General features: G+C 49.7%; 2 protein-coding genes, 1 long non-coding RNA gene and 1 pseudogene across 3 annotated transcripts in view; 1 reads left to right on the top strand and 3 right to left on the bottom strand.

Annotated features, from left to right (window-relative positions):
- Positions 1 to 6,122, bottom strand: part of GGT1 (gamma-glutamyltransferase 1) — a 29,508-nt gene extending 23,386 nt beyond the window's left edge. The window contains exon 1 of the mRNA XM_077874512.1: positions 6,098 to 6,122. The gene's annotated coding sequence lies outside the window, so the exon portion shown is untranslated. The remainder of the gene's footprint in view (positions 1 to 6,097) is intronic.
- Positions 1,822 to 8,367, top strand: LRRC75B (leucine rich repeat containing 75B). The gene is made up of 4 exons (XM_077874515.1): positions 1,822 to 1,998; positions 4,549 to 4,677; positions 6,122 to 6,237; positions 7,622 to 8,367. Exons 1-4 carry the CDS (start codon positions 1,822 to 1,824, stop codon positions 8,127 to 8,129), a joined length of 930 nt encoding a protein of 309 aa, XP_077730641.1. The 3' UTR covers positions 8,130 to 8,367.
- LOC144299148 (uncharacterized) lies at positions 7,358 to 11,645 on the bottom strand. Its single transcript, XR_013365923.1, has 2 exons — positions 10,094 to 11,645; positions 7,358 to 8,237 (listed from the first exon to the last, which is right to left on the bottom strand). It is a non-coding gene; the product is annotated as an uncharacterized LOC144299148 (long non-coding RNA).
- Positions 11,646 to 16,959: 5,314 nt separating this feature from the next.
- On the bottom strand, positions 16,960 to 20,341 carry LOC144299142 (small integral membrane protein 15-like; annotated as a pseudogene).
- Between the last annotated feature and the right edge of the window lie 3,474 nt (positions 20,342 to 23,815).

Raw genomic sequence — 23,815 nt, 5'->3', positions numbered from 1 at the left:
ATCACTTAAATATGCACAGAGATTAGAAAGGGGGAATCATGCACCCCACTCCTGAGAGCACAGCTCTGTCTCTGGGTCCTCCTGCCCACTTCAGATTAGGCCAGAAACACTCCCCAAGAGCCAGCTCAACCTAACCACCCCCACAGGAGGCAGAGGGAGGCCTACCCAGGCATCCAGGCCCAGACACCACCTCCCTCTTTTTCTGGGAAAATGTCCTCCAGGAATCTCTCAGCCAAGAGCACAGAGGGTGGGGTGGGGCTGGGGGGGCAGTTCTCTGCTTTCCATATGGCTCTAACTCTGAGCACTCCCCTTGTGTCTCTGCCTGGGTTGCCCCCTCCCCAACCCCCCCTGCCCCAGCTTGGCCTTCTCATGTTTGAGGGGACAATTTCCAGGCCTGGCTCGGCCTCTGGAAGGATATGGTCAGGATTTGGGAGACATCCCAGCTCTGGCTTCAGCCCTCAGGATGTAGAAGAGAGGGAGGGGGTTCTTACCAGGCTGCCAGCTCTTGACAGGGGTCTGAGAAATCCCGGGGGGGCAAAGGGCTGCTGCCTAAGTCTCTGGTCCCGTCAGGTCAGCGACAGCGCCTGGACCCTGGAGGAAGGCAGGCTGAGCAGTCATGCAGGTTTGCCAGGGAGGAAACCTGTAGTGCCAAGGTGGCCCCAGGACAATGCTGGCTACAGAGGCGGGGGTGAGTGGAGGCTGCTGGGTCCAGCTGGCAGATGGCAGGGGAAAGGGGCCCCAGGATAGAAAAACCCTGGGGGGGTAGCAGTCCCAACGGGGGTGTCCAGGCAAACAACACAGGGTTTGGGGTTCAGTGGGAGGTCAAGTGGCAAGGATACTAAGCTATCTTCTGTCTTGTATCAGGGGCTCAGCCCTGGGGGACCACAGAGCCCAGCACCCTGTCCCTAGACACACTCCTGGGAGGCAATACCTAACCCAAAAGAGGGGCCTGAGTCTGACCTCACTTACCAACTGCCCTCAGATGGCCACTCCTCACCCCACATACACCCTTTTCTGTGCTCGCCCCTCCTTTACCTGTGCCCAGGCCCACTGTCCTCACAGGCTGGACACATCCTCTTTGCTGTGGGAGCTGGGGGTCTGGAGCCTCATGCTCCAAATGTCCCCTACCCAGGGAATGTGAGGGCCCAGAGCTGGGGGGGGGGGGGCGTGGGGGGGCTGTCCCTCAAGTAGGCTCCTAGAGCTGGGTGGGTCCCTAGCTCAAGCTTGATCCCTAGAGGAGCCAGGACTCCCCCTCTTCACACTGCCTCCCCACCCGTCAAGTAGAAGAAGGAAGCCTGGGGCAGGTGCATCTGACCTGCCACCAGCCGGCTCTGAGCTGGCCCTACGCGGGTAACCGGGTAACCGGCACTCTTCATCCCCCCAATCTCCCAGGCCTGGGTCAGAGGAAGGGCACACCACCTAGCCCGCCCAGCCCTGTCCCCAGTCGGGCAGGAGGCGCAGTAAATATTTGGCGAGCAGGAATGCGTATGCAGGTGGACAGGTCAGCTACTGCGGTCGCCCACTGCCCGGGGAGTCCCTGAGCAGGTGACGGCACAGTCCCCCCTGATTCCGATCCAGCGCTCGCAGCACCACCAAAGCCACGGGGCCACAGCCAGCGCCTCCCTCCGCGTCTCCAGGCCCCGCTCCGGACGGAGCCCCAGAGCCCGGGCTGGCGTGGCCGCGGGGGGGGGGGGCTCTAGCGAGCGCTCGCGAGGCAGCAGGGCCCCCGGGTCCCCGCGGTGCGGCCGGGCCGGGGCGGGGCCGGGGGCGGGGCGCACGCGGCGGGGACTCCCTCGGGCTCGGCGCCCGCGGCGGGCGGCCATGGGGGCGCGGCTGGGCCGGCGGAGCGGAGCCGAGGCGGGCTCGGAAGCCGGGGCGGCGGCGGGGTGCGGGCCCGCGCCCTATGAGCGCCGGGTGCGCTGGCTCCGCGAGATCCAGGCGACGCTCCGCGAGCGGCGGCCCGAGCGCGCCCGGCAGCTGCTGCGCCTCCTGCGCCAGGCGAGAGAAGGAGCGGGCGGGCGGGGGCGGGGGCCGGGGCCGCGGGCCTGGACCGGCCGGGGGTGGGGGGCGCGGCTGGCCCGGGGCGCGGGCGGGCGGGGGCGGGGGCGGGGGCCGGGGCCGGGGGGCGCGGCTGGCCCGGGGCGCGGGCGGGCGGGGCCGCGGGGGGTGCGGCGGGCTGAGGGGTCTCGCCGGGGCGGGGGCGCGAGGGAGGGGAAGCCGTGGGCTGGAGTGGAGGCCGCTGAGGCTGCGGGGCGGGGGGCTGTGATGCGGAGGAGGGGCCGTGACGGTGGCCGCCTCTCTGGGGTTTCAGAGGTCAGTCTGTGTGTGTTGAAGGTGCCCCAAGCTTGGAGCCAAGAACCCAGATTCAGGCCTCGGCAGGAGAAGAGTAGAGCTGGGAGGAGCCGCAAGGGAGGGGTGAGAGGGGGGTGACATCTTGTGCCGAGGGGCAGGGGAGGAGGACAGCTCCTCTCTCCTTGGGGTGACCAGCTGGTCAGCCTGCCCAACCTCACCATGACACCAGGGCAGCCCAGACAGAGCTACAACTCACATCACCCATCCCCCTAACAGGCAGATCACCCCTGTTTGGTACATACACCTGGCATCTGTACACCACGACAGCACGTCTGGATTGGGGTGGGGGGGATTGTGCCTCTGGTCCCACACACACCAGGTACCTGAGCCAGCCTGGGGTGCCCCCGGGAGACATGGGTTCTGGTCCCAGCATCGCCACCCGGCAAGCCACTTCCCTTTCTGGCAGTGTCCCCACCCCTCGAAGCAGCTGCCACCACAACCTGCCCCTTCCTGGAATCTGAATCAGCCATGCAGGTGTTTGGCCTACAGGTGGATGATTAGAGAAGGGAAACTGAGACTTGGACAACAGTGGTGAGCCTCCAGCCACAGAGAAAATTAGGGGGGCAGCCAAGGCCAGAGCCCAACCCCTGGCCTCCCAGCCCACCCCCTGCTGTGCTGGGCTTCCTTTCTCTGGGCTTCGCCTGCTGGAAAGGTGGGGCTGGCCCTTTAAGAGGAGCTGTCCGCACCAGCAGAAGGTTGGCTGTGTGTCTGGGGCCCTGTCTGGGTCAGCCCAGGCTCACCAGCTAGCCCTCTCTTCTGGATCCTCCCTAGCTGGCATTTGTAACTTGAATGGTGTTTAAAACGCAAACAGCAAAGCAGCACCGAATCAGCTAGACCATCCAGAGGCACAGATCTTTGTCTAGAATGGTATCTGGAACCAAAGCACCAGCAGGACATTTTTTCTTTTTTTTAACTGGGAAAGCAGTGATGTTGCCCCCTTGTGTCTCAGAGGCCAGAATTCCCAGCCAAAGAGGGGGCTACCCTGCCCCACAATCCACAAGGACTCCACAGTTATGGCCCTTGGGCATTCCCACCTGGCCTGTCTGCCTGTGCACAGGGTCTTTAAGCATAAATCGTGTCACTCTCTGGCTTGGGGAGGGCCCAGGGGTCTGGAGGCCCCCCTGGCTGTGCCTGCCCCATCAGCTTGTCAGTATATACTCTAAATGGGCACTCTAAAAGGATGTTCAGTACCACACCAGGCCTATGGGAGTAATGGGAGGAGAAGCCCAAGGACTGAAGGCAGGAAGGCCAGGGCAGGCCAGGGACCCAATGGTGAGGTCTCTGAGGGGTGGGAGACATGGAGGCTGGACAACGTGGCTAGTGGGCCGGGGAGGGTGGGAATGCCAGGCCGAGCGTGAGTCTCTAGTGTTGCACAATGAGAGCCATTTGGTTTCCAGTAAAGGGGTTAAGGATCAAGCTTAGGTGCGTGTTTCCTGGAGCTGGCTCTGACAGCCCAAGGGTAGGATGAGATGGGTGTTGGGAGGCTGAGAGGCCCAGGAGGAGGTTGTTAGGGAGAGAGGCCTGAACCTCTTGGGCCAGTGGGGAGGGTGAACTGGGCAGAGATGGGAGAGGGAAGAGTGCCGGGTGGTTCTGAGCTCTCACTTGAGTGCTGGGAAGATGGGGACAGTGATGCCCTTTACTGAGCTAGGGCACAAGAAGTGAGGCCAGCTTCAGGTCAGGAGGTGAACACACCCAGTCTAAGCTGCCTTTGGGACATCTGAGCTGAGAGAGAGGTCCAGTCCCACAAATGGGGCCTGGACCTGTCAGCAAACAGATGGTGACCAGAAGTCTAGAGAGCTTGGGAATAGATGGAAGAGGCAAAGGGCCCCAAGGGAATGTGGGAGGATGGCAGCATTTGGGGGTCCTCAGAGGAACCCCCAAAGAACCCTCCAGACAAGCCCAACCCCAGAGGAAACAGGTGTCATAGTACCATATTTTGCCTCCAGGGAACCAGTCTAAGGGTTTTGGAACCTATTTATCATCTCCCTGAAGCCCCCGATGCACTGACACTCTCCTCATCCAAAGGGTCCCCTTGCTTCTGGACAGTTGGCCCATTGCCGCCTGGGAAGAGACTCCAACAAGCATCAGAGAGGGAGACCGAGAACTGGGAACAGGCGCGAGGGTCTGGCTTAGATGGGGACCTGGAGACGGGAGAGCCCAACTCCTGGCTCACTCAGCTGTCCTCACCACGCACAGGACCTGGGCCTCGAGGGGACCCTCCTCACTGACATCCTCTACAGGAATGTGGCCTTCCTCAATCTGGTGGACCCCATCTCCCATGACCTGCTGGTGAACCTGGCCCGGGACCTGCAGTGCCCCAAGACGGTGAGGCCAGTAGACGTGGGCCTCAGGCTGGGCAGTGCGGCTGACAGGGACCAGGAACACCCAGGGCTGGAGGCTAGGAGCCTTGTGTTCATCTGGCTTGCTTCAAGGCTTTAAGCAGGTCAATGTCCCTCACTGGGACCTGATGCCGGTTTCAGTGTATTAGGATGGCAAGCAGCTAGAACACCTGTGAGCTGTGCTTTCCTACATCTGAAAAGTCATGTGTTGGGTAGACCTGCTTCCACAGTGCCAGCACTGTGCGCCAGGGCCTGGGACCCAGGCAGAAAGTCATACAGGGACACTGCGGGACATAGAATGTTCTGATAAATCTGCTGATGGAACCAGCCTCTGAGTTCCTGGGGCCAGAAGAGAGCCACCCTAGGCTGGAATCCCTGTCCGCATGTCCCCATCCTGTATGGATACATCTGGGGACAAGTGTGCACTGCTTCCCACAGCAGTGTGAGCCACAGGCAAATCCCTCCTCATGTTGAATTGGAATTTGCCATCTGTGGCCTCCATCCCCCCTCCTCCCAAGCCACCACATCTGCTCCCAACCCTGCTTTGGTGGCACCTGCAGATACCCTGCCACGAGCATGGAAGGTGCTGTGCTCCTGACACAGCCACCAGCCTCCATCCCTTAGTCACAGGTCTCTGTGTGAAACAAGGATGCCCACTATGGGCCCAGCCAGCTCTGAACTCCCACATCTATAAGCAGGCATCACAAGGATTCTGAGGCTAGCTTCGAGCCACACAGTGACTGCCAGGGCTTGCTGCCACTGTGTGTACGCACCGTTAACAGAGGAACAGGATAAAGAATGTGCTGGATAGTGGAGTGTGCTCAGTGCCAGCTTTGTGGAAAGCAGAGCATCCCTGTTTTTCCCCCTCCACGCTAGGTCTCTCTGAGGGCCCACTTAGGACCAGGAGAGAGCCAAGTGGTGGGAGTAACACATTAACCCTCCCAGCCCTGGCAGCCCAGACCCAGGCCCCATAGGCACGGTCTAGCTTGGAGAGTGAGAGGAAGAAGAGCATGCTGACCTGGCTTGTTCCTATTCCCTGGGGGTGGCGTCAGTGGAGCAGGGCTCCCTGGAGGGGCCTGGTCCTGCCTCCCCCTGTGGCGAGTTGCGGGGGATCGTTGAGGGTGGGCAGGGAGCCGGCTGATAGCCTCGAGACACTGGCCTTGGGCCTGAGGACAGGGAACAAGGGCCCATTGTCTAGGCTTCCTCCCGCCGGGCACCGCGGGCTTCAGACCAGCCTGTCCAGTTCCCAGTGGCAGCCTCCCCTGGCTGTGTGCCAGGCTTCAGCCAGGGTGGGGGGTGGGAGGGGGAGGCCAGTGGTCAGCTCAGTGATCCATGATGAATCATGTGCTGGGGCACACACTTGGATCCCCAAGGCCCCGAGGGGGATGGGAGGGGCTCAGCCTTACCCTGACAACGCTTCCCCTCAACAGGACTATGAGCTCTGGAAGTCCTCGGATAAGATCTGCCGGCAGCTCATCTACCATCTCACCCCTCACTCCAAGCGGCAGCGAGGATCCAGCCTGCCCCAGAGGAAGACCCCAAGCTGGTAAGGAGAGCCTAGCCACAGCCCCACCTCATGGCCCCTTAGGGTCCCTTCCTAGGCCGACATGGAGAGGCAGCTCAGCAAGAGGCTGGTGCCTGAAACCGTACCCTGTGAGCCCCTCACTCTTGTCTGCATCACAGCTCTGGAATGCTCCCCAAACCAAGCTGCACGCTCTCTGTGACCTGCTTCCATCACCCCTCAATCCCTGGCCTGTCACAGGGCCTGGCCCCGACCCCTGAATCCTCACAATAGGCTGTGAGGGAGACAGATTCTGGGTCATGATTCCAATTTTATAGGAAAGGAAACCAAGGTGGGGAGAGGCCAAGTGGCTTGCCCAAGGCCACACCCTGCCCTGATTTTCCTAGAGCTCTTTAAAAAGCCTTGCTAGGCTGCCTGAAGCCAAGGCCTCCACCACCAGCCTGAGACCTACTCTGCTGTGGGTTTCCCTTCCCAGTCACTCCATCACAGCTCTGTGGCCAGACTCAGCCTAGGGACTTGCTGTGGACACCAGGTCCAGGGACCTGGAACCACAGCCCCGGTGCTCTCCCTTGCTTGCTTCCCTACCCCCTGAGCCCGATGGCTCACGATGAGCCCAGAGCCCATGGGGTTGTTCCCTCCCTAGCAGTGGTCCCCCTGCCTAACTGCATAGTAGGCCATGTTCAAACAACAGTAGAGACCTAGAGGGCAGTTCCAGGGGTGGTGGAGGATGCTTCTCAGTCTCTAAACTTTCTTTCCAGCTTAGAACATAGGGGGCCCTTCACCTCCCAACAGCCCACGGCCACACGTCCCAACACATCCCCTCTTGCTCCTCCCCTCTTGCTCCTCTAGCCCCCAAGGCCAGGGGGACTACCCTGATACCCTGTCACCCCCATAGGAACATCTGTCTGTACCCACAAAAGGTGGACTTTGGAGGAGACATGGGGGAAAAGATGTGGGCTCAGCAGTTAGAGTACCTCAATTTGAAGACCTGGCTTCTCTCTCTTAGTAGTATGTGACCATGGAAGAGTCCTGTTACCTCTCTGAGCATCATTTGCTCCTCTGCAGAATGAGATCATTCTTACTCTAGATATAATAAGAGTGACAACGTAGGCACGCAGTAAGGTTTTATAATAGTGGCTCGAGAAACCTTAACACATGTATCTTTATTCCTCATATCAGCCAAGTCTCCTTTTCACCAAAGGAGAAACTGAGGCTCAGAAAGGTTCCAAGAATTGACCAAGGCCACCCATGTAGGAAGTAGCAGTTTGATCCCAGTATGGCCTGACAGTAGGGCCCGGGAACTGCCACCACTGTGGGCTGCCCCGATGGGTGACCGTCTGCAGCTGGTGGGGCCTGCCTGGGCCATGGACGCTGGCTCAGTCCATCCTTGCCTGCAACCCTCCCACAGCCTCAAGAGCAGCCTCCAGATGACAGAGCTGACCGGGGAGACCGTGAACCTCTCAGGGATTCGGCTGTCGGCGCGTGATGTGCAGCATATCATGCGCTACCTGGGAAGCCAGGGAGCTGGGCTCACGGTGCTGGACCTGAGCTTCACAGGGCTGAGTGACGAGCTGTTGCGCCTGCTGCTGCCCAGCCTCTGGACACTGCCCCGCCTCACCCAACTCCTGCTCAACGGCAATAGGCTAACGAGGGCCACTGCCCGTGAGCTCACCGAGGCTGTCAAGGACCCCACCAAGTTTCCTGCGCTGGCCTGGGTGGACCTGGGCAACAATGTGGACGTAGCCTCCTTGCCCCAACCCCTGCTGGTTGGCTTGCGCCGGCGGCTGAGCCAACACACTTCACTCCCCACCATCTATGAGGGCCTGGACCTTGAGTCTGAGGGTGGCACGGCCTCCACCTGGGGCTCGGCGGCTGCTGGGCCAGGGTCTGAGTCCCAGGCCTGCTGCACGAGGTGACCTGCCACCCACCCTGACTCCTACCTGAGTGCCAACACTCTTAGGCACGTGGGATGGAGGATGACGGAGGCCTTCCAGGACCCCGGAGATCCGGTGTAAATGCTCAGCCTGGAATGAAGGGGATGGAAGGAGACTGGCTTCATCAAAGGCCAGCCAGTCAGCCCAGGATCAAGTGTGAGGCTTCTCCCAGCAGGGAGGGAGGGCCCAGCACCTGCAGTAAACGGTGATGCCCCCTCTGCTTCAGCCTTTCTACACTGCGGACCTCAGGGCCGCTGAGCGCCAGCCCTGCTTCTGGGGTGGGGAGAAGGGGCAGCCAAAGGTTCGGGGGTGTTGCCCACCTGAAAGGGAGGGACCAAGCTCACACTGACTTCCTGCAGGTGCTGCCTGGGCAGACCCCATGGTGCAGGGTCGGGTCTATCTGTGGGCAGGGGCTTAGAGGAGGCCTCCAGGGACCTGACCTTAACAGCTGGGTGGGGCTTGGAGTGGAGCAGGTTGGGAGGCTACAGAGGGGCAAAGCTCAGAATGGAGCACCACAGCAAGCTTGGGTCTGAGCCCAGGATGCTGACCTCCCCACCAGGACCCCTTGGGCTGGGGATAAGACTGTGCTGACAGGAGGCCACAAAGGGCAGGTGCAGCTCCCCCACCCCAACCAGGACCCATCCCCCTGTACTTAGTGGGCAACTCCATGGGGTTAGGAGACACCTCAGACCAGAAACAAAGAGCTTGTGTGTTCCCTCCAGGCCCCTACGACCCATGTGCACAGTCATTCCTCTGGGGGACCCCCAGAAAGCATGCAAGAGGTAGAGGTGGACACATCAGCAGTGGGAGCTGGGAGTGGAGCATTCTGAGCACTGCCCCAGGGGTAGTCGGCTCCCAGCAAGGGGCTATCTTCTGTCCCCTCAAGGACCATCAGGGCAGGCTCCAGATCAGAAGCCTAAAGCCATGGTTACCTGCTCAGCCATGTGTGAAGACCTGGAGTACAGCCCAACTAGGAGTCAGTCAGAGCAAAGAAAGACAATGAAGGAATTTAAAGATGTCCAGGGGGGAAACTGAGGCTCAGAATGGGGAAGCCAGCAGCCGAAGTCTCCCAGGTCAGGTCTAGGGCAGTGGTGATGCTCATGGATAAGGAGACACCTGATGGCAGAGAGAAGCTCCAAGGGCCAAAGAGAAGGTGGGGCACTCCCCTGGGCCTACATACCCAGGCCCACCAGCTGACCTTCCTCCACAGTTGGGACCATGAGTCAGCAATGATTCCAGGCCAGCCAGATGCATAAGAGCCTCTTGAGCCAGAAAGGAGATGGCCAAGAAGGGTGAGGACGGCATGGTGCTGGGTTCCAGGAGCAGGCAGGATGTGGGGAGGAAAAGGAGCTCCCTCTCTGCTGCCGCCTGCCCCTCCACCCCCCCACCCGCCACCCGAGGACAGGCCCCTGCCAGCCTGGCTGCTTTTGGAAGAACCCTTATCCGGAGGTGGTGGGAAGGGTGTGAATTACACCAGGTTCAGCCCAGCTCTGCTCCTGACTCGCTGTTGGGACCTGGCCAGGGCCTCCTCTCTCCTGGCCTTGGGTCTCTCCTTTTTCCTCTGTGTTAAGGCTGGCTCTCCAGAGGCCTTCCAGCTCTCAACCCTCCATGTCCTGGGGTCCTGGCCCTCTCAGTCCTCCTTGTTTTAAAGACATGGGCCTGCCCATTGGCCTGGGAGCCACAGAAGTATCTCCGGTGCCCAGGCTCCGGAACAAGGGGCTCAGGCTCCCCGGCGCAAGATAGAGCAGGGTGGGAGATGAAAAGGGCCAGAAGGGAAGAGAAAGATGGGGAAGCTGGCCTTGCCCTGGGCAGGCTGTTAAGTCCGCCACAGGCAGGCAGCCGTGTTCTGTGATTCCTTGCTGGAGAAATGCCGAGCTCGCTGTCCTCCCTGCCCTCCTGCTCCCCTCGCTCCCTGCCCACCACTGGCCCAAATCCAGCCCACAAACCTTGAACGCTGCTGCTGGGAGAGATTCCTACCAGGATGGTGTGACGACCTGAGCGGGGTGTCACCAGGCGAGCTCTGGGAGAATTCAGGCAGCAGCAGCTGGTCTCAATCTCCCCGCCTCTCAGACGGAGGCACGCGACGCAATAGCTGAGCTCGAACATAAAACAGCTCAAGAGAAGAGGGTTGGCCTTGTTGCCAGGCAGGTGTCACAGCCCCTTCACGAGCCCTCACGCCGGGGCCTCATGGCCATCAGTGAGGCTACTCTATCGGCAGAGACACTCCAGTAGGAGGGGGCTTGTGCCTTGTGAAGCTTGGGGGGCAGACAGCCCCCACCAGGCAGGCTCCAGCCTGAGTTCCAGACCCCAGAGGCAACAGATAGGCCTTGCCCAGGCCTAGTCTTGGAGGCAGATAGGCTCAGCTTGGTCCTGGCCCTGTCGCCCACTGGTGGTGTCCTCTCGGAGTCTGTTCCTTCATCTTGGGAACTAGGTACACCAAGCCTCCCCTTGTCCTGCTGGAGAGAGCATGACACGGTCTGGAAAGCGCCTGCTGTGTGGGAGGGCACAGGGCAGGCACACTCTTCAGCGTCAGTGGGGCCTCCACCCAGGGCTCCCTGGATGGGAATGGCAGGAGCCCAAACCTCCAGGACTCAGCAGAGCTGAAGCCATTTATTTATTTAGAGAGCACTTCTGTAGCCTTTCCGTGGGCCAGGTACTGTGCAGATGGCTTTACATTCCTTTAATTCTCTTTGCACTTATAGGTGAGTGAACTGAGACAGGGAGAGGTCAAGTGATCTGTCCAAGGTAAAGAGCTAGAAAGGAGAGAAGCCGGGATGTGAGCCAGGAGGCCTGGGTTGTCTGTGATGCTAACGCCAGCCTGATGCCTCCTGTCCCACAGCCATCCCGGGTTGGGGGTGAAGGGGGGTTGCTGAGGGTTCATGGGAATTCTTGAGCAAGCCCCCGCCGGAGACACCATTTGACATAGCAGACCTGCTTTGATAGCAGGTGTCCTGCAGCTGAAGAGACCCTCAGCCACACTAGCCCTAGCACAAGACCAATCAGGACCTCCCTGGGCCTATTTCTTTGTGTGCAAAATGGGTGCGGAGGGGAGCAGTGAGGACCTAGGCTTTGCCCTCTTCCACGATTGAAAGGGACAAATGGGGAGTGGGTTCAAAAGCACTCACCAGCCTGAATGAAGCCCAGCCCTGTACTTAGGGTGCGGGATCGATGCCCACTTCTGACGGTCTGAGTGGGACAACTGCAGTTACCTTCACCTCTCTGGGCATCAGCCTCCTCAAGCTTAAACATGCTTTGCCAGGATGTTCAGAGCATTGGAGGGAAACATGTAGGAAAGATACCTGTGATCCACAGGACCTCTGTGACCAATGCTTGGGAACTTCTTTACTGCCCAGAAGGGAAAATATTTGAGTCCAGATAAGGTGCTTTCCATATGAATCTACAGCAAATGTCAGCCTCTGCTGAGTCTTCGTCTTGAAAATCCAAAATCTCATGCAGCTGATCCAAGTGGTTGATATCAACCCAGCACAGAGGTTTTTCTCTAGGTTCTAAAGGGAAAGGAAAACACACTTCTTCCTCTTAGAGATGATTGCAAATCATCAGTGAAAACCAGTATTTCCTTTCCCAACTGTATACTTCAGTTTTAATTTTTAAAAATTATATTGTGTTTTTTTTTTAATTTTTTTTAATTTTTATTTATTTATGATAGTCACAGAGAGAGAGAGAGAGAGAGGCAGAGACATAGGCAGAGGGAGAAGCAGGCTCCATGCACCGGGAGCCCGACGTGGGATTCGATCCCGGGTCTCCAGGATCGTGCCCTGGGCCCAAGGCAGGCGCCAAACCGCTGCGCCACCCAGGGATCCCTATATTGTGTTTTTATCTTTAAAATATATATATTTATTTTTAGAGAGCGAGAGCATGCATGAGCAGGGGGAGGGGCAGAGGGAGAAAGAGAAAATCTCAAGCAGACTCCACACTGAGCATGGAGATTGACGCAGGGCTCAATCTCATGACCCTGAGATCATGACCTGAGCCAAAATCAGGAGTCTGGCACTTAACTGACGGAGCTACCCAGGTGCCCCCAAAATTGTATTGTATCTTAAGATTTTAATTATTTATTTATTTGGGACAGAGAGAGAGCATGAGCAGAAGTAGGGGCAGAGAGAGGGATAAGCAGGCTCCACACTGAGCAGGTCACTTGTCGCAGGGCTCGATCCCAGGACCCCGGGATCATGATCTGAGCCAAAGGCAGATGCTTAATAGACTGAGCACCCAGGCACCCTTGAACTGACTTTTAAATGGAAACACAACATATCAGAATTTATAGGATGCCACTAAAATAGAACTTGGGGGGGGTACATTTATAGCAGTAAACATCTATTTAAGAAAAAAATAAAACGGTCTCAGATCAATGATCTCAAGCTATATTAATACCAGACAAGAAAATTCACTTAAGAATCTAGAAAAAGGGGCTCCTGGCTGGCTCAGTTAGTAGAGCATGTGACTCTTGATCTTGGGGTTGTGAGTTTGAGCCTTATGTCGAGTATAGAGATTATACAAAAAATAAAAAATTAATTAAAAAAAAGGATCTAGAAAAAGAAGAGCCAATGAAACCTAAAGTAAGTAGAAAGAAGGAAATAAAGATCAAAGTGGATATCAATGAAATAGAAAACAGAAAATCATAGAGAAAATCAAGATGATAAAATTGATAAACTTCTAGCCAGACTGATCAGGAAAGAAGAAAGAAAGAAAAAAAAAGACACAATTACCGATCTCAGAAATGAGAGGGGTGACTACTACAGATTCCACAGATATTGAAAGGGAATATCATGAAAAATTTTGTGCCAACAAATTGAACAACTTAGATGAAATGGACAAATTCCTTAAAAGATCCAAAGTACCAATATTTAAGAAGTACTAACCTGAATAGTCCTATATCTATTTTTTAAAAGATTTTATTTATTTATTCATGAGAGACATAGAGAGAGAGAGAAGCAGAGACACAGGCAGAGGGAGAAGCAGGCTCCACACAGGGAGCCCGACGTGGGACTCGATTCCGGGGCCCCAGGATCACACCTTGGCCTGAAGGCGGCACTAAACCTCTAAGCCACCAGGGCTGCCCAAATAGTCCTATATCTATTAGAGAAACTGGAATTGTAGTTGAAAACTCTCTACAAAGAAAATTTCAGGTCTGTTTGCCTTCATTGAGGAATTTTACCAAATATTTAAGGAAGAAATAGTATCAATTCTCCACAAACTCTTCCAAAAAAATTAAAGAGAAGGAAATAACTCATTTTATGGGACCAGAATTACCCTGATAAGCAAAAGCATGCAGGCAAAGAAAGATATTACAAGAAAAGAAAACCATAGTGAGATGCTACTACCCCAGAGAAAATGAAATATATGTTCATGCAAGACCTTGTATATGACTATTCATAGCAGCTTTATTTGTAATAGCTAAAAACTGGAAACAACCCAAATGTCCACAAATGGTGGTACATCCATCCAATAAAATACAACTCAACAATTAAGAGGAATTGATATATTCAACATTGTGGGAGTCTCAAAATAATTACGCTGAGTGAAAGAAATATAAAAGAATACATCCCATATTTTTGCATATATCTAAAACCATAGGGGTGCCTGGCTGTCAGTAAGAAGAATGTGACACTTGATCTCAGGGTCGTGAGTTCAAGCGCCACATCAGTGTAGCGATTACTAAAAGAATAAATAAATAAATGAACTTTAAAAAAACACCTCTAGAAAATGCAAACTAATCTATAGGGGCAGCAAGCAGGTCAAAGTCCTTCCTGCTTGGAAGGGAGTGGGCAGGGAGGGGCAGAAAGGAGGCATTATCAAGGGGTACAAGGAAATTTTTGGAAATGACTGGTATCTTTACTGTCTTGATTGTGGTGGTGGTGGTTTCATGAAAGTCAAAATGTCACCATATTGTACATTTTAAATTGTAACACTTGTTGGGGCACCCGGGTGGCTTAGTAGGTTAAGCTTCTGATTCTTGGTTTCTTCCGCTCAGGTCATGATCTCATGATCATGAAAAGGGTCATGAAACTGAGATGGAGGCCCCTTCGGGCTGTGCACTGAGCCAGGAGTGCACTTGCAGATTCTCTCCTTCTGCCCCTCCTCCCACGTGCACAGGCACGCAGGCACATGTGCCCACTCTAACAAATTAAAATAAAATAAATATAAAAAAATAAATTGTGGGGATCCCTGGGTGGCTCAGTGGTTAAGTGCCTGCCTTCAGCCTGGAGCATGATTCTTGAGTCCGGGAATCGAGTCCCGTGTCGGGCTCCCTGCGTGGAGCTTGATTCTCCCTCTGCCTGTGTCTTTGCCTCTCTCTTTCTCTCTCTCTCTCTCTCTCTGTCTGTCTCTCATGAGTGAATAAATAAAATCTTAAATAAAATAAAATAAAATAAATTGTAACAATTATTATGTCCGCTTTTATTTCAGTTGTACTACAATGAAGGATTATTTAAAAATACAATACAGGGGTGCCTGGGTGGCTCAGTCGGTTAAGGGAGCCTGCTTCTCCCTTTCCCTCTGTCCCTCCCCCTCTGCCTGCTCTTGGTGGAGCACAAACCCACACTCTCTCTCAAGTAAATAAAATCCTGAAAATAAATAAATAAATAAATAAAGTAAAAGTTCAAACAACTAATTTCTCTTTTGGCTTCTTCTTTGATCCATGGGTTACTTAGAAGTGTGTTATGTTATTGTGTTTCCAAATATTTAGAGATTTTCCAAGGATCTTTCTGTTAATGACTTCTAATTTAATTTAATTTAATTGTGGTCAGACAACATACTTAGTATGGCTTTGAAGCCTTTTGAATTTTGGTAAATGTTCTGTGTGTGCTTGAGAAGAATGTGTACTTGAGAAGAATTTTGCTATTGTTGAGTGGTTCTATTAAGTGTTAATCAAAATAAAGTTGACTACTATACCCTGCTGGCTTTCTGTCTACTTGAGCTATTGATTATTGAGAGGGGAACTGAAACCTCTGACTGTAATTAGATTTGTCTATTTCTTGTTGCATTTTTTGCATCAGGTATTTTGAAGCTTTTTATTAGATGCATAAATGTTTAAGATTTTTATGGCTCCATGAATAACTGACTCTGTCATCATTAGGAAATGACCATTATCCCTGGCAAGACTTCTTGCTCTGAAACCTACTTGTCTAATATTAATGTAGCTAGAGCTACTCTAGCTTTCTTTTGATTAGTTGTTAGCAATGGTATTATCTTTTTCCACCCTTTTACTTTTAACCTATTTGTGTCTTTATATTTAAAGTGTGTTTCTTGGGCAGCCCTGGTGGCTCAGCGGTTTAGTGCTGCCTTCAGCCCAGGGCCTGATCCTGGAGACCCAGGATCGAGTCCCACGTCAGGCTCCCTGCATGGGGCCTGCTTCTCCCTCTGCCTGTGTCTTGGCCTCTCTTTCTGTGTGTGTCTCTAATAAATAAATAAAATATATTTTTTTAAAAAGTGTGTTTCTTGGGTGACTGGGTGGCTCAGGAGGTTAAGAGTTTGCTTTTGGCTTAGGTCATGATCTCAGGGTCCTGGGACTGAGTCCACGCAGGGCTCTCTGCTCAGCAGGGCATCTGCTTCTCCCTCACCCTCTCCCTCTGTGCTCTCCTCCCCTCTTCCTTTCTCAAATAAATAAATAAAATATTAAAAAAATAAAGTGTGTTTCTTACAGGTAGTATGTAGTTGGGTCCTGCTTTTTTATTTAATTTTTTACTTAAATTCTAGTTAGTTAATTTTTTTTAGATTTATTTATTTATTCATTCAGAGAGAGAGAGAGAGGCAGAGAGAGAAGTGGGCTCCATGCAGGGAGCCCGACGTGGGACTCCATCCCGGGTCTCCAGGATCACGCCCTGGGCTGCAAGCGGCGCTAAACTGCTGCGCCACCAGGGCTGCCCCTAGTTAGTTAACATTAGTGTAGTGGTTTCAGTAGAATTTAGTGATTCATCACTTACATATATTACCCAGTGTTCATCAGAACCATTGCTCTCCTTAATACCCATCACCCATTTAGCCCATCTTCCACCCACCTTCCTCCACAACCCCTAGTTTATTCTGTATCATTAAGAGTCTCTTATGGTTTGCTTCCCTCTCTCTGTTTTTTTTTTTTCCTTCCCATATGTTCATCTCTTTTGTTTCTTAAATTCCACATGAGTGAAATCACATGGTATCTGTCTTGCTCTGACTTATTTTGCTTAGCATAATACACTCTAGCTCCATTCACATCATTGTAAATGGCAAGATTTTTTTTTTAAATGGCAAGATTTAATTCTTTTTGATGACTGAGTAATATTCAATTGTGTATATATACCCTATCTTCTTTATCCATTCATCAGTCGATGGACATTTGGGCTCTTTCCATAGTTTGGCTCTTGTTGATAATGCTGCTATAAACATCCGGAGGGAAGTACCCCTTCAAATTTGTATTTTTGTATTCTTTGGGTAAATAGTACAATAGTCAGAGGTTGTTTTATTTTTAACTTTAAAAAATATATATTGTATTTATTCATTCATGAGAGACACAAAGAGAAAGGCAGAGACATAGGCAGAGAGAGAAACAGGCTCTCTGCGGGGAGCCTGATGCAAGACTTGATCCCAGGACCCCAGGATCACAACCTGAGCTGAAGGTAGATGCTCAACCTCTGAGCCACCCAGGTGCCCCTATTTTTAACTTTTTGAGGAACATCCATACCATTTTGCAGAATGGCTGCACCAGTTTGCATTCCCACCAGTAGCATAAGAGGGTTCCCCTTTCTCCACATCCAACAACATCTGTTAACAACATTTCTTAACACTTAACACAAGAAAGAATGACCTGGTTCCAAAGTAGCACAAGGTTCACATTTTTACTGCAATCTTTACGTCCTGGTGCTATTTTATTCAACAAGATACCTCTTAAAAATGGCAGTGTTCATAAGTACAAAAATTGTTATATCCAGCAGGTGGTGTTCTACATAGTTAATAAGATAATTCTTCATAAAATTGATTTCCAAAAATGCATAATGTCTGATAATTACCTCAAAGGCCAAAAAATGAGCAGAAATAATCATTGGTTAATATTTGGCTTTGAGAAAGCCAGAAATGATTCAATTCCAAGAAATAAGCTATAATGATAAAAAATGTCATTAAACCAAAAGACGTCTTTTAAGCCAAAGCAAACTTTTCACCTCAAGATAGTTCTGGTTTTTACATTCTTAATTCCCTTTGTCCAGGACAGGACTTCAACCTAAGCTATTATTTGGCTAGAGTTCCTAATGCACAGTCATCCTCCACAGTATGTTTTCATTACAGTACATAAATTGCAAAATGGCAAATGTCTAAGTCAGTTATAAAGAATTTATAGCATAGTAAATGCCAATTTACAAAAACCATCAATAGACTTCTGCGCCAAAGCCTAAAAGTTGCTGCAGTAAAAGTCAAAACTAACATGATTCTTTGATATGCTCAGACTTTGTTTACTACAAATTATTGTCATAAAAAAAAAAAAAAACCAGAAAAGAAACCTTAGTAGATCCCTCCAAAGCTGTGTAATTTTCCAAATGATTCTCCTCGGGTTGTAAGAGCCTGTCCATTCTTTCAATTCTTTTTCAGTCGTTTAGCTTTTGCAATATTTTCTTGATGTTTTTGCTTCTTCTTTTGTTCCTTTTCCCTGGTCTTAATCATCTTGGCCAATTTCCAGGGCAGCATGGCATTTGCTAGAAACAATGAAATAAGAGCCAAAACAATTGTTGTAAGGAAGCCATATGGGTCCTGTGCAGACCATTCCACAACATACCCAAGCATTTAGAGCAAACATCCTTCTAAGTCTTATGTTTGAGTAGTGATCTCCAACTTTGTCCTGAGATTATTAGTGAGCCGATTACAATTTCTGTTGACCCTTGGCTGCTTGTCTTCTTTGGCTCTACCATACACTTGTGAGACAAGGTTAAATTCTATATCTTCCTTCTGCAAGGTGTCCCCTGGACTAGATCTCCGAACCAGATGCTCTTGGCTCCTGAAGCTGCAGCTGATGATACTTCACTGGTATCAGCATGTCCCTTCCATCCTTTGTTTTCCCGCTTGCTCATTCTTCCTTCTCTACTCTATCCAGCCACCGCCCCTCAGGGGCTGTGTTCACCCACCCTTCAGCCTCCAGCACACCTCAGGTCTGCCTGGAAATGGTTGCCTCTGCTGGGTACTGGGGCAAAACCACCCACCTCTCCTACATCACAGCTGGGACCATGGGCTCAGACCCCTTAAGAGGCCATTATTGATGGCCCATTATCTTGCTACTTATTTTCTATTTGTCCCATCTGTTCTATGTTCCTTTCTTCCTTTTTCTGCCTTCTTTTAAAATATTTATGAATCCATCATAAATCTCCTTTTGTTGGCTTAACTTTTTTAATTGAGGTAAAATCCATATAATACAAAATTCCCCATTTTAACCATTTCTTATTAGATTTTATTTTTAAGTAATCTCTACCCTCAACAGAGAGCTCAGGGATCAAGAGTTGCACACTCTACCCAATGAGACAGCCAGGCGTCCCACCATTTTAAAGTGCACAATTCAGGGGCGTTTAGCACATTCTCCATGTTGTGCAACCATCCTCACTAATTACAGAACATTTTCATTTGCCCATAAAAGAAATCCCATAGCCATCAAGTAGGCACTCCTTATTCTCCCTTCCCCAGTCTCTGGCAACCACGAATCTGCTTTGTCTCTACGAATTTGCCTAATCTGAGCATTTCATATAAATGGAATCGTACATGGCCTTTGTGTCTGGCTTCTTCCTCTTAGCATGTTTTCAGAATGCATTCATGTTGTAGCATGGATCAGTAATTCACTTCTTTTTATAGCTAAATAGTATCTCATCGTGTGGATATACCTTTTTTTTTTTTTTTTAATTTATGATAGTCACACAGAGAGAGAGAGAGAGAGGCAGAGACACAGGCAGAGGGAGAAGCAGGCTCCATGCTCCGGGATCCCGACGTGGGATTCGATCCCGGGTCTCCAGGATCACACCCTGGGCCAAAGGCAGGCGCCAAACCGCTGCGCCACCCAGGGATCCCAATATACCATTTTGTTTATCCATTTATCAGCTGATGGATATTTGAGTGTTGGCTTCTCTTGTTACTTCTGAGTTGTTTGGGATTTATATTATATATCTTTAATCTATTACAGTCTACCTTCAAGTAATATATCACCTTTAATGTAAGAATTTTATAATAGTATACTTTCCTTTCTCCCCTCTTGGTCTTTATGCTAATATTGTCATGCATTTTACTTTTACATATGTTAGAAGCCCCATAACACAATCTTCTCTCCTTGTGTAGATAATAGATTTCCATCTGGTATACTTTTCCTAATGTCCAAAGGATGTCCTTTAACATATTTTGTATAGCAGGCCTCCTGGTGATGAATTTTTTTTTCAGCCTTTGTAGGTCTGAAAACATCTTTATTTTGCCTTCATTTCTAATAGATGCTTTTTCTCAAGTACTGCATATTAGATTAACAGGTTTTTTTTCTTTTCTGTCAGTACTTTATTTTTTATTTATTTATTTTTTTATTTATTTACTTATGATAGTCACAGAGAGAGAGAGAGAGAGAGAGAGAGAGGCAGAGACACAGGCAGAGGGAGAAGCAGGCTCCATGCATCGGGAGCCTGATATGGGATTCGATCCCGGGTCTCCAGGATCGCGCCCTGGGCCAAAGGCAGGCGCCAAACCGCTGCGCCACCCAGGGATCCCTCTGTCAGTACTTTAAAGATGTTACTTCACTATCTTTGTGCTTGCACTCTTTCCAATGAGTAATGTCATCCTTAGCATTGTTCCTTGATGATGACTTTTTTTTTCTCTAGCTGCTTTTTAAGATGTTTTCTCTTCACTGGTTTTGAGTTATGATATGCTTTAGTATCATTTTCTTCATATTTCTTGTACTTGAAGTTCATTTAGCTTCTTGGATCTGTGGGCTTATAATTGCTCATCAAGTTTGGAAAGTTTTTGGCCATTTATCTCTTCAAATAATTTTTCTGTCCCTATCACCACCTCTCCTTCAGGGACTCTAGCTCCACATAGATTAGGTCACTTGAAGCTGTCTCAGTTTTCTTCTTTTGTAGTTTTTTTTTTTCTCTACATTTCATTTTGGGTAGTTTCTATAGTTGTGCCTTAAAGTTCACTAATCTTTTTTTTTTTTTTCAGCAGCATCTAATCTGTTGTTAATCTCATCCAGCTATAAGTGCAATTTGAAGTTTCTTCCTTTTCCTTCTTTCTCCTCCCTTCCCTCCTCCCCCACCTCCTTATATTTTTAAATCATCCATGCCTCTTTTTTTTTTTAATTAAGATTTTATTCATCTAGAGAGAGAAAAAGAGAATGCACAACTGGGAGAAGGAGCAGGGAGAGGAAGAGAGAGAATCTCAAGCAGACTTCATGAGAGTAAGGAGCCCAACGCAGGGCTCAATCTTACACCTAAAATCATGACCTGAGTCAAAACCAAGATTCAGACGTTCAGCCCGCTGAGCCACCCAGGCACCGCTTCCTTAATTTTTTGAATATATGAAATAGTTAAAATAATGTTTAATGTCCTCTGCTAACTGTAACAATTGGGTCAGTTTAAGATCTGCTTTGATTATTCTCATTATTGATTGTGCTTTTCTGCCTTTGCATGCTGGTAATCTTTGATTGGATGCCAGAATTTTATCTTGTAAGGTGCCGGGCATTTTTATTTGCCTATAAATCTTTTTGAGTTTTGTTCTAGGATACAGCTAATTGAAAACAGTTTGATCCTTTCAAGTCCTTTAAAAAAATTTTTTTTAATTTTTATACTTTGTTAATTGGGTCCTGATCAGTGCTCAGTCCAGGGCTAATTATTTCTCATTTATGAGGCAAGACTTTCCTGGATATCTTATTTTTTTATTATTATTTTTTAATTTTGTTAAAAAAAGTTTTTTAATGCTTTAAAATTTATTTTTTTTTATTTATTTTTTTTTAATTTTTATTTATTTATGATAGTCACAGAGAGAGAAAGAGAGGCAGAGACACAGGCAGAGAGAGAAGCAGGCTCCATGCACCGGGAGCCTGATGTGGGAATCAATCCCGGATATCCAGGATCGCGCCCTGGGCCAAAGGCAGGCGCCAAACCGCTGCGCCACCCAGGGATCCCTAAAATTTATTTTTATGATGCTTTGAGTCTTAGGGCCTTGCTGATTCTGGAGACTGTCCTCCCAGAGTTGGTTAATTCCTAGACAGTAAACAATTCACCTGCAGAGCATGCCTTTTGTATACAAACTTACTAATCAAACTGTAATTCTAACCACCTTTACCTAATTCTGACACAACAAACCAGTATTTTCTCTAAGTCACGCCAGTGCCAGGTTATGGACAACTAGGACCACTTCTGTAGCCAAGAACCCTCTGAATTTATTTGAATTAACCAATTCTAAGCTTACTCAAACTTGCTTACCTTATGTTGCCCGTTCTTTTTTCCATGTAAACCACAAGTTAAGGGCTCTGGGTCATGCTCTCTTCTTACTCCTACTGTCTTCTGATCTACTCTGGGGCTTTGTCATGTGACCTTGAATGGCATGGCATGCTCCCTCTTCTTGGAAATTGTAATCATATTCTTTCAAGGTAGTTGTCTCCATGCCTGTCACTTTACTACACCTAATTAAAACAAAATTCGTGATACATTCTTTTTTTTTTTTAATTTATTTATTCATGAGAGACACAGAGAGGCAGAGGCTGAAACACAGGCAGAAGGAAAGCAGGCTCCATGCTGGTTGCCCGATGTGGGACTAGATCCCAGGACCCCAGGATCACGCCCTGGGCCGAAAGCAGGCACTAAACTGCTGAGCCACCCAGAGATTCCAACCCCCCCCTTTTTTTTTTTTTTAAAGATTTTATTTATTTATTCATGAGAGGCAGAGACACAGGCAGAAGGAGAAGCAGGCTCCCTGCAAGGAGCCCGATGTGGGACTTGATCCCAGGACCCCAGGATCACGCCCTGAGCTGAAGGCAGACACTCAACTGCTGAGCCACCCAGGTGACCCCCTTGGTACATTTTCAAAGAATGGTCTACCCAGTATTTTTTTGTTTTTGGCTGATGGGAACAGGAACAATTCCCAGTCTTGTGTAATGCCATGCACGGTTATCCTTAGTAATTCTTTCCCTGGCCCTGGTTAGTTTCTTCACACTCTCATGCTGACCAGGATTCTGAGTACTCAGGAGGACCCTCCCACAGATCTCCTAGGTGCTCATGCAGCTTTATTCTGGCATTCTGTCTCATGAACACAAGCTGCCTCAACCTCTCCGAACTCCTAGCTCAGACCTTTCAACCTAGGTAGATTGATAGGGTCCACTTCAGTTTCCCCTCTCTGTTCTACTGCCCAGAAACTCTCACAAGGCAGTAGTAAGCCCATCTCATTTGTTTCCCATCTTTTAGAGATTGCTTTCCTTCAATGTTTGAATTTTGTTTAGTTTTCAGGCATGAGACTAAATCCAGGCACTGACCTCCTTTTGGCCAGAGGCAGAAAAAATTCCTACATGTTTTTTTAAGCTTATGGAATACCCAGGTGAGTGTAGAGATTGAGATTGTATCAATGAATGAACTGAATCTAAACCCTCCCTTGTATAGGTAACAAACCAGAGGCCTGGAGCCAAGTGGTAATGGAAGTAATCAGAACCAGAATCCATCCCTTAAGTCTTGGTCTAGTTATCTGACATCATTTTCTGCTCTGTATCTTATCTTGCCAAGTTGTTTCCCATTTTAGACTAATATATTTTCAAACAAAATACGTTTTTAAAAAAGAGAATGTGCTTCAATATTTAGACTTCCATGTGATCTTGAGATTGCTCCTCCCCAACCATGGCAAAAACTTGGAAGCTTTTTCTCTAGAGGGGGTAGGTTTCTGGGTAGGGGGCCTTCCCAGATCTGGAAGACAAATGAATCTGGGTGTACTAGAAAGCTGAAGCTCCCTAGTCCTCTTTCTTCACTGAGCTCCCACAAGGACAGCAATTCAAGGTAAATCCTCCAGACAGGAGACTAGAAGTTTCTTTCAGGGAACCTGACCAGCCCAAGAGGAAAGTCCTAAAAGAAGTATGGACATTAGGGATTTATCAAAAAAAGTTAAATCAGTTCAACTTACAAACACATATTCTTCTTAATATCCCACCTGTAAATATAAGCAGGCTACCAATGATTGCCAGGCAGCTAAGGAAAGTCTGTAACATGAAAGACTAAAAAAGCAAAACAGAAAGAGGAAGGAAAATATCACGCAGGAAGATGAAAGCTACAGCAAAGTATATTAATGTCCTCAGAGATAAGATACTGCAATCATGGACCAAGTTCCTAATTTGGGGAAAAAAAAAAAGGAACCCTTAGAGAAGCAACTTGGGAAATCTTCCATAAAGATCAAAAAACAAGAAAATGGGAGGTGGTAGGGATAGAAAAAATAAGAAAACAAGAGATTATGGAGGCCAAGAAAAATCAAGGCCATTCCATCTCAAGTTTAGCATTAGCACAAGTACAGCCATCTTAGGCCCCTGTGAATAAGAACTGAACTTTATAGGAAAAACGCAGAATGTCCTCCATGTCCGCTGCAGGTAATCCCATATCAGAATTGCCCTCGGCAGAGAATCCCATATCAGAAAGATAACAGAGCCCACACCCTTGGTAGCGAGTCCCATATTAGAATGAGAACAGAGC

The sequence above is a fragment of the Canis aureus genome, chromosome 27, assembly GCF_053574225.1.
Source record: "Canis aureus isolate CA01 chromosome 27, VMU_Caureus_v.1.0, whole genome shotgun sequence".
Classification (NCBI taxonomy): domain Eukaryota; kingdom Metazoa; phylum Chordata; class Mammalia; order Carnivora; family Canidae; genus Canis; species Canis aureus.
The sequence above is the reverse complement of the archived record's forward strand: the minus strand, read 5'-3'. Positions and strand labels throughout refer to the sequence as shown.

Coding starts and splice junctions, on each gene's coding strand:
- LRRC75B (XM_077874515.1), top strand. CDS start 1,822: ATGGGGGCGCGGCTGGGCCGGCGGAGCGGAGCCGAGGCGGGCTCGGAA. Junction 1,999..4,548: donor TGCTGCGCCTCCTGCGCCAG/GCGAGAGAAGGA, acceptor CACCACGCACAG/GACCTGGGCCTCGAGGGGAC. Junction 6,238..7,621: donor CAGAGGAAGACCCCAAGCTG/GTAAGGAGAGCC, acceptor ACCCTCCCACAG/CCTCAAGAGCAGCCTCCAGA.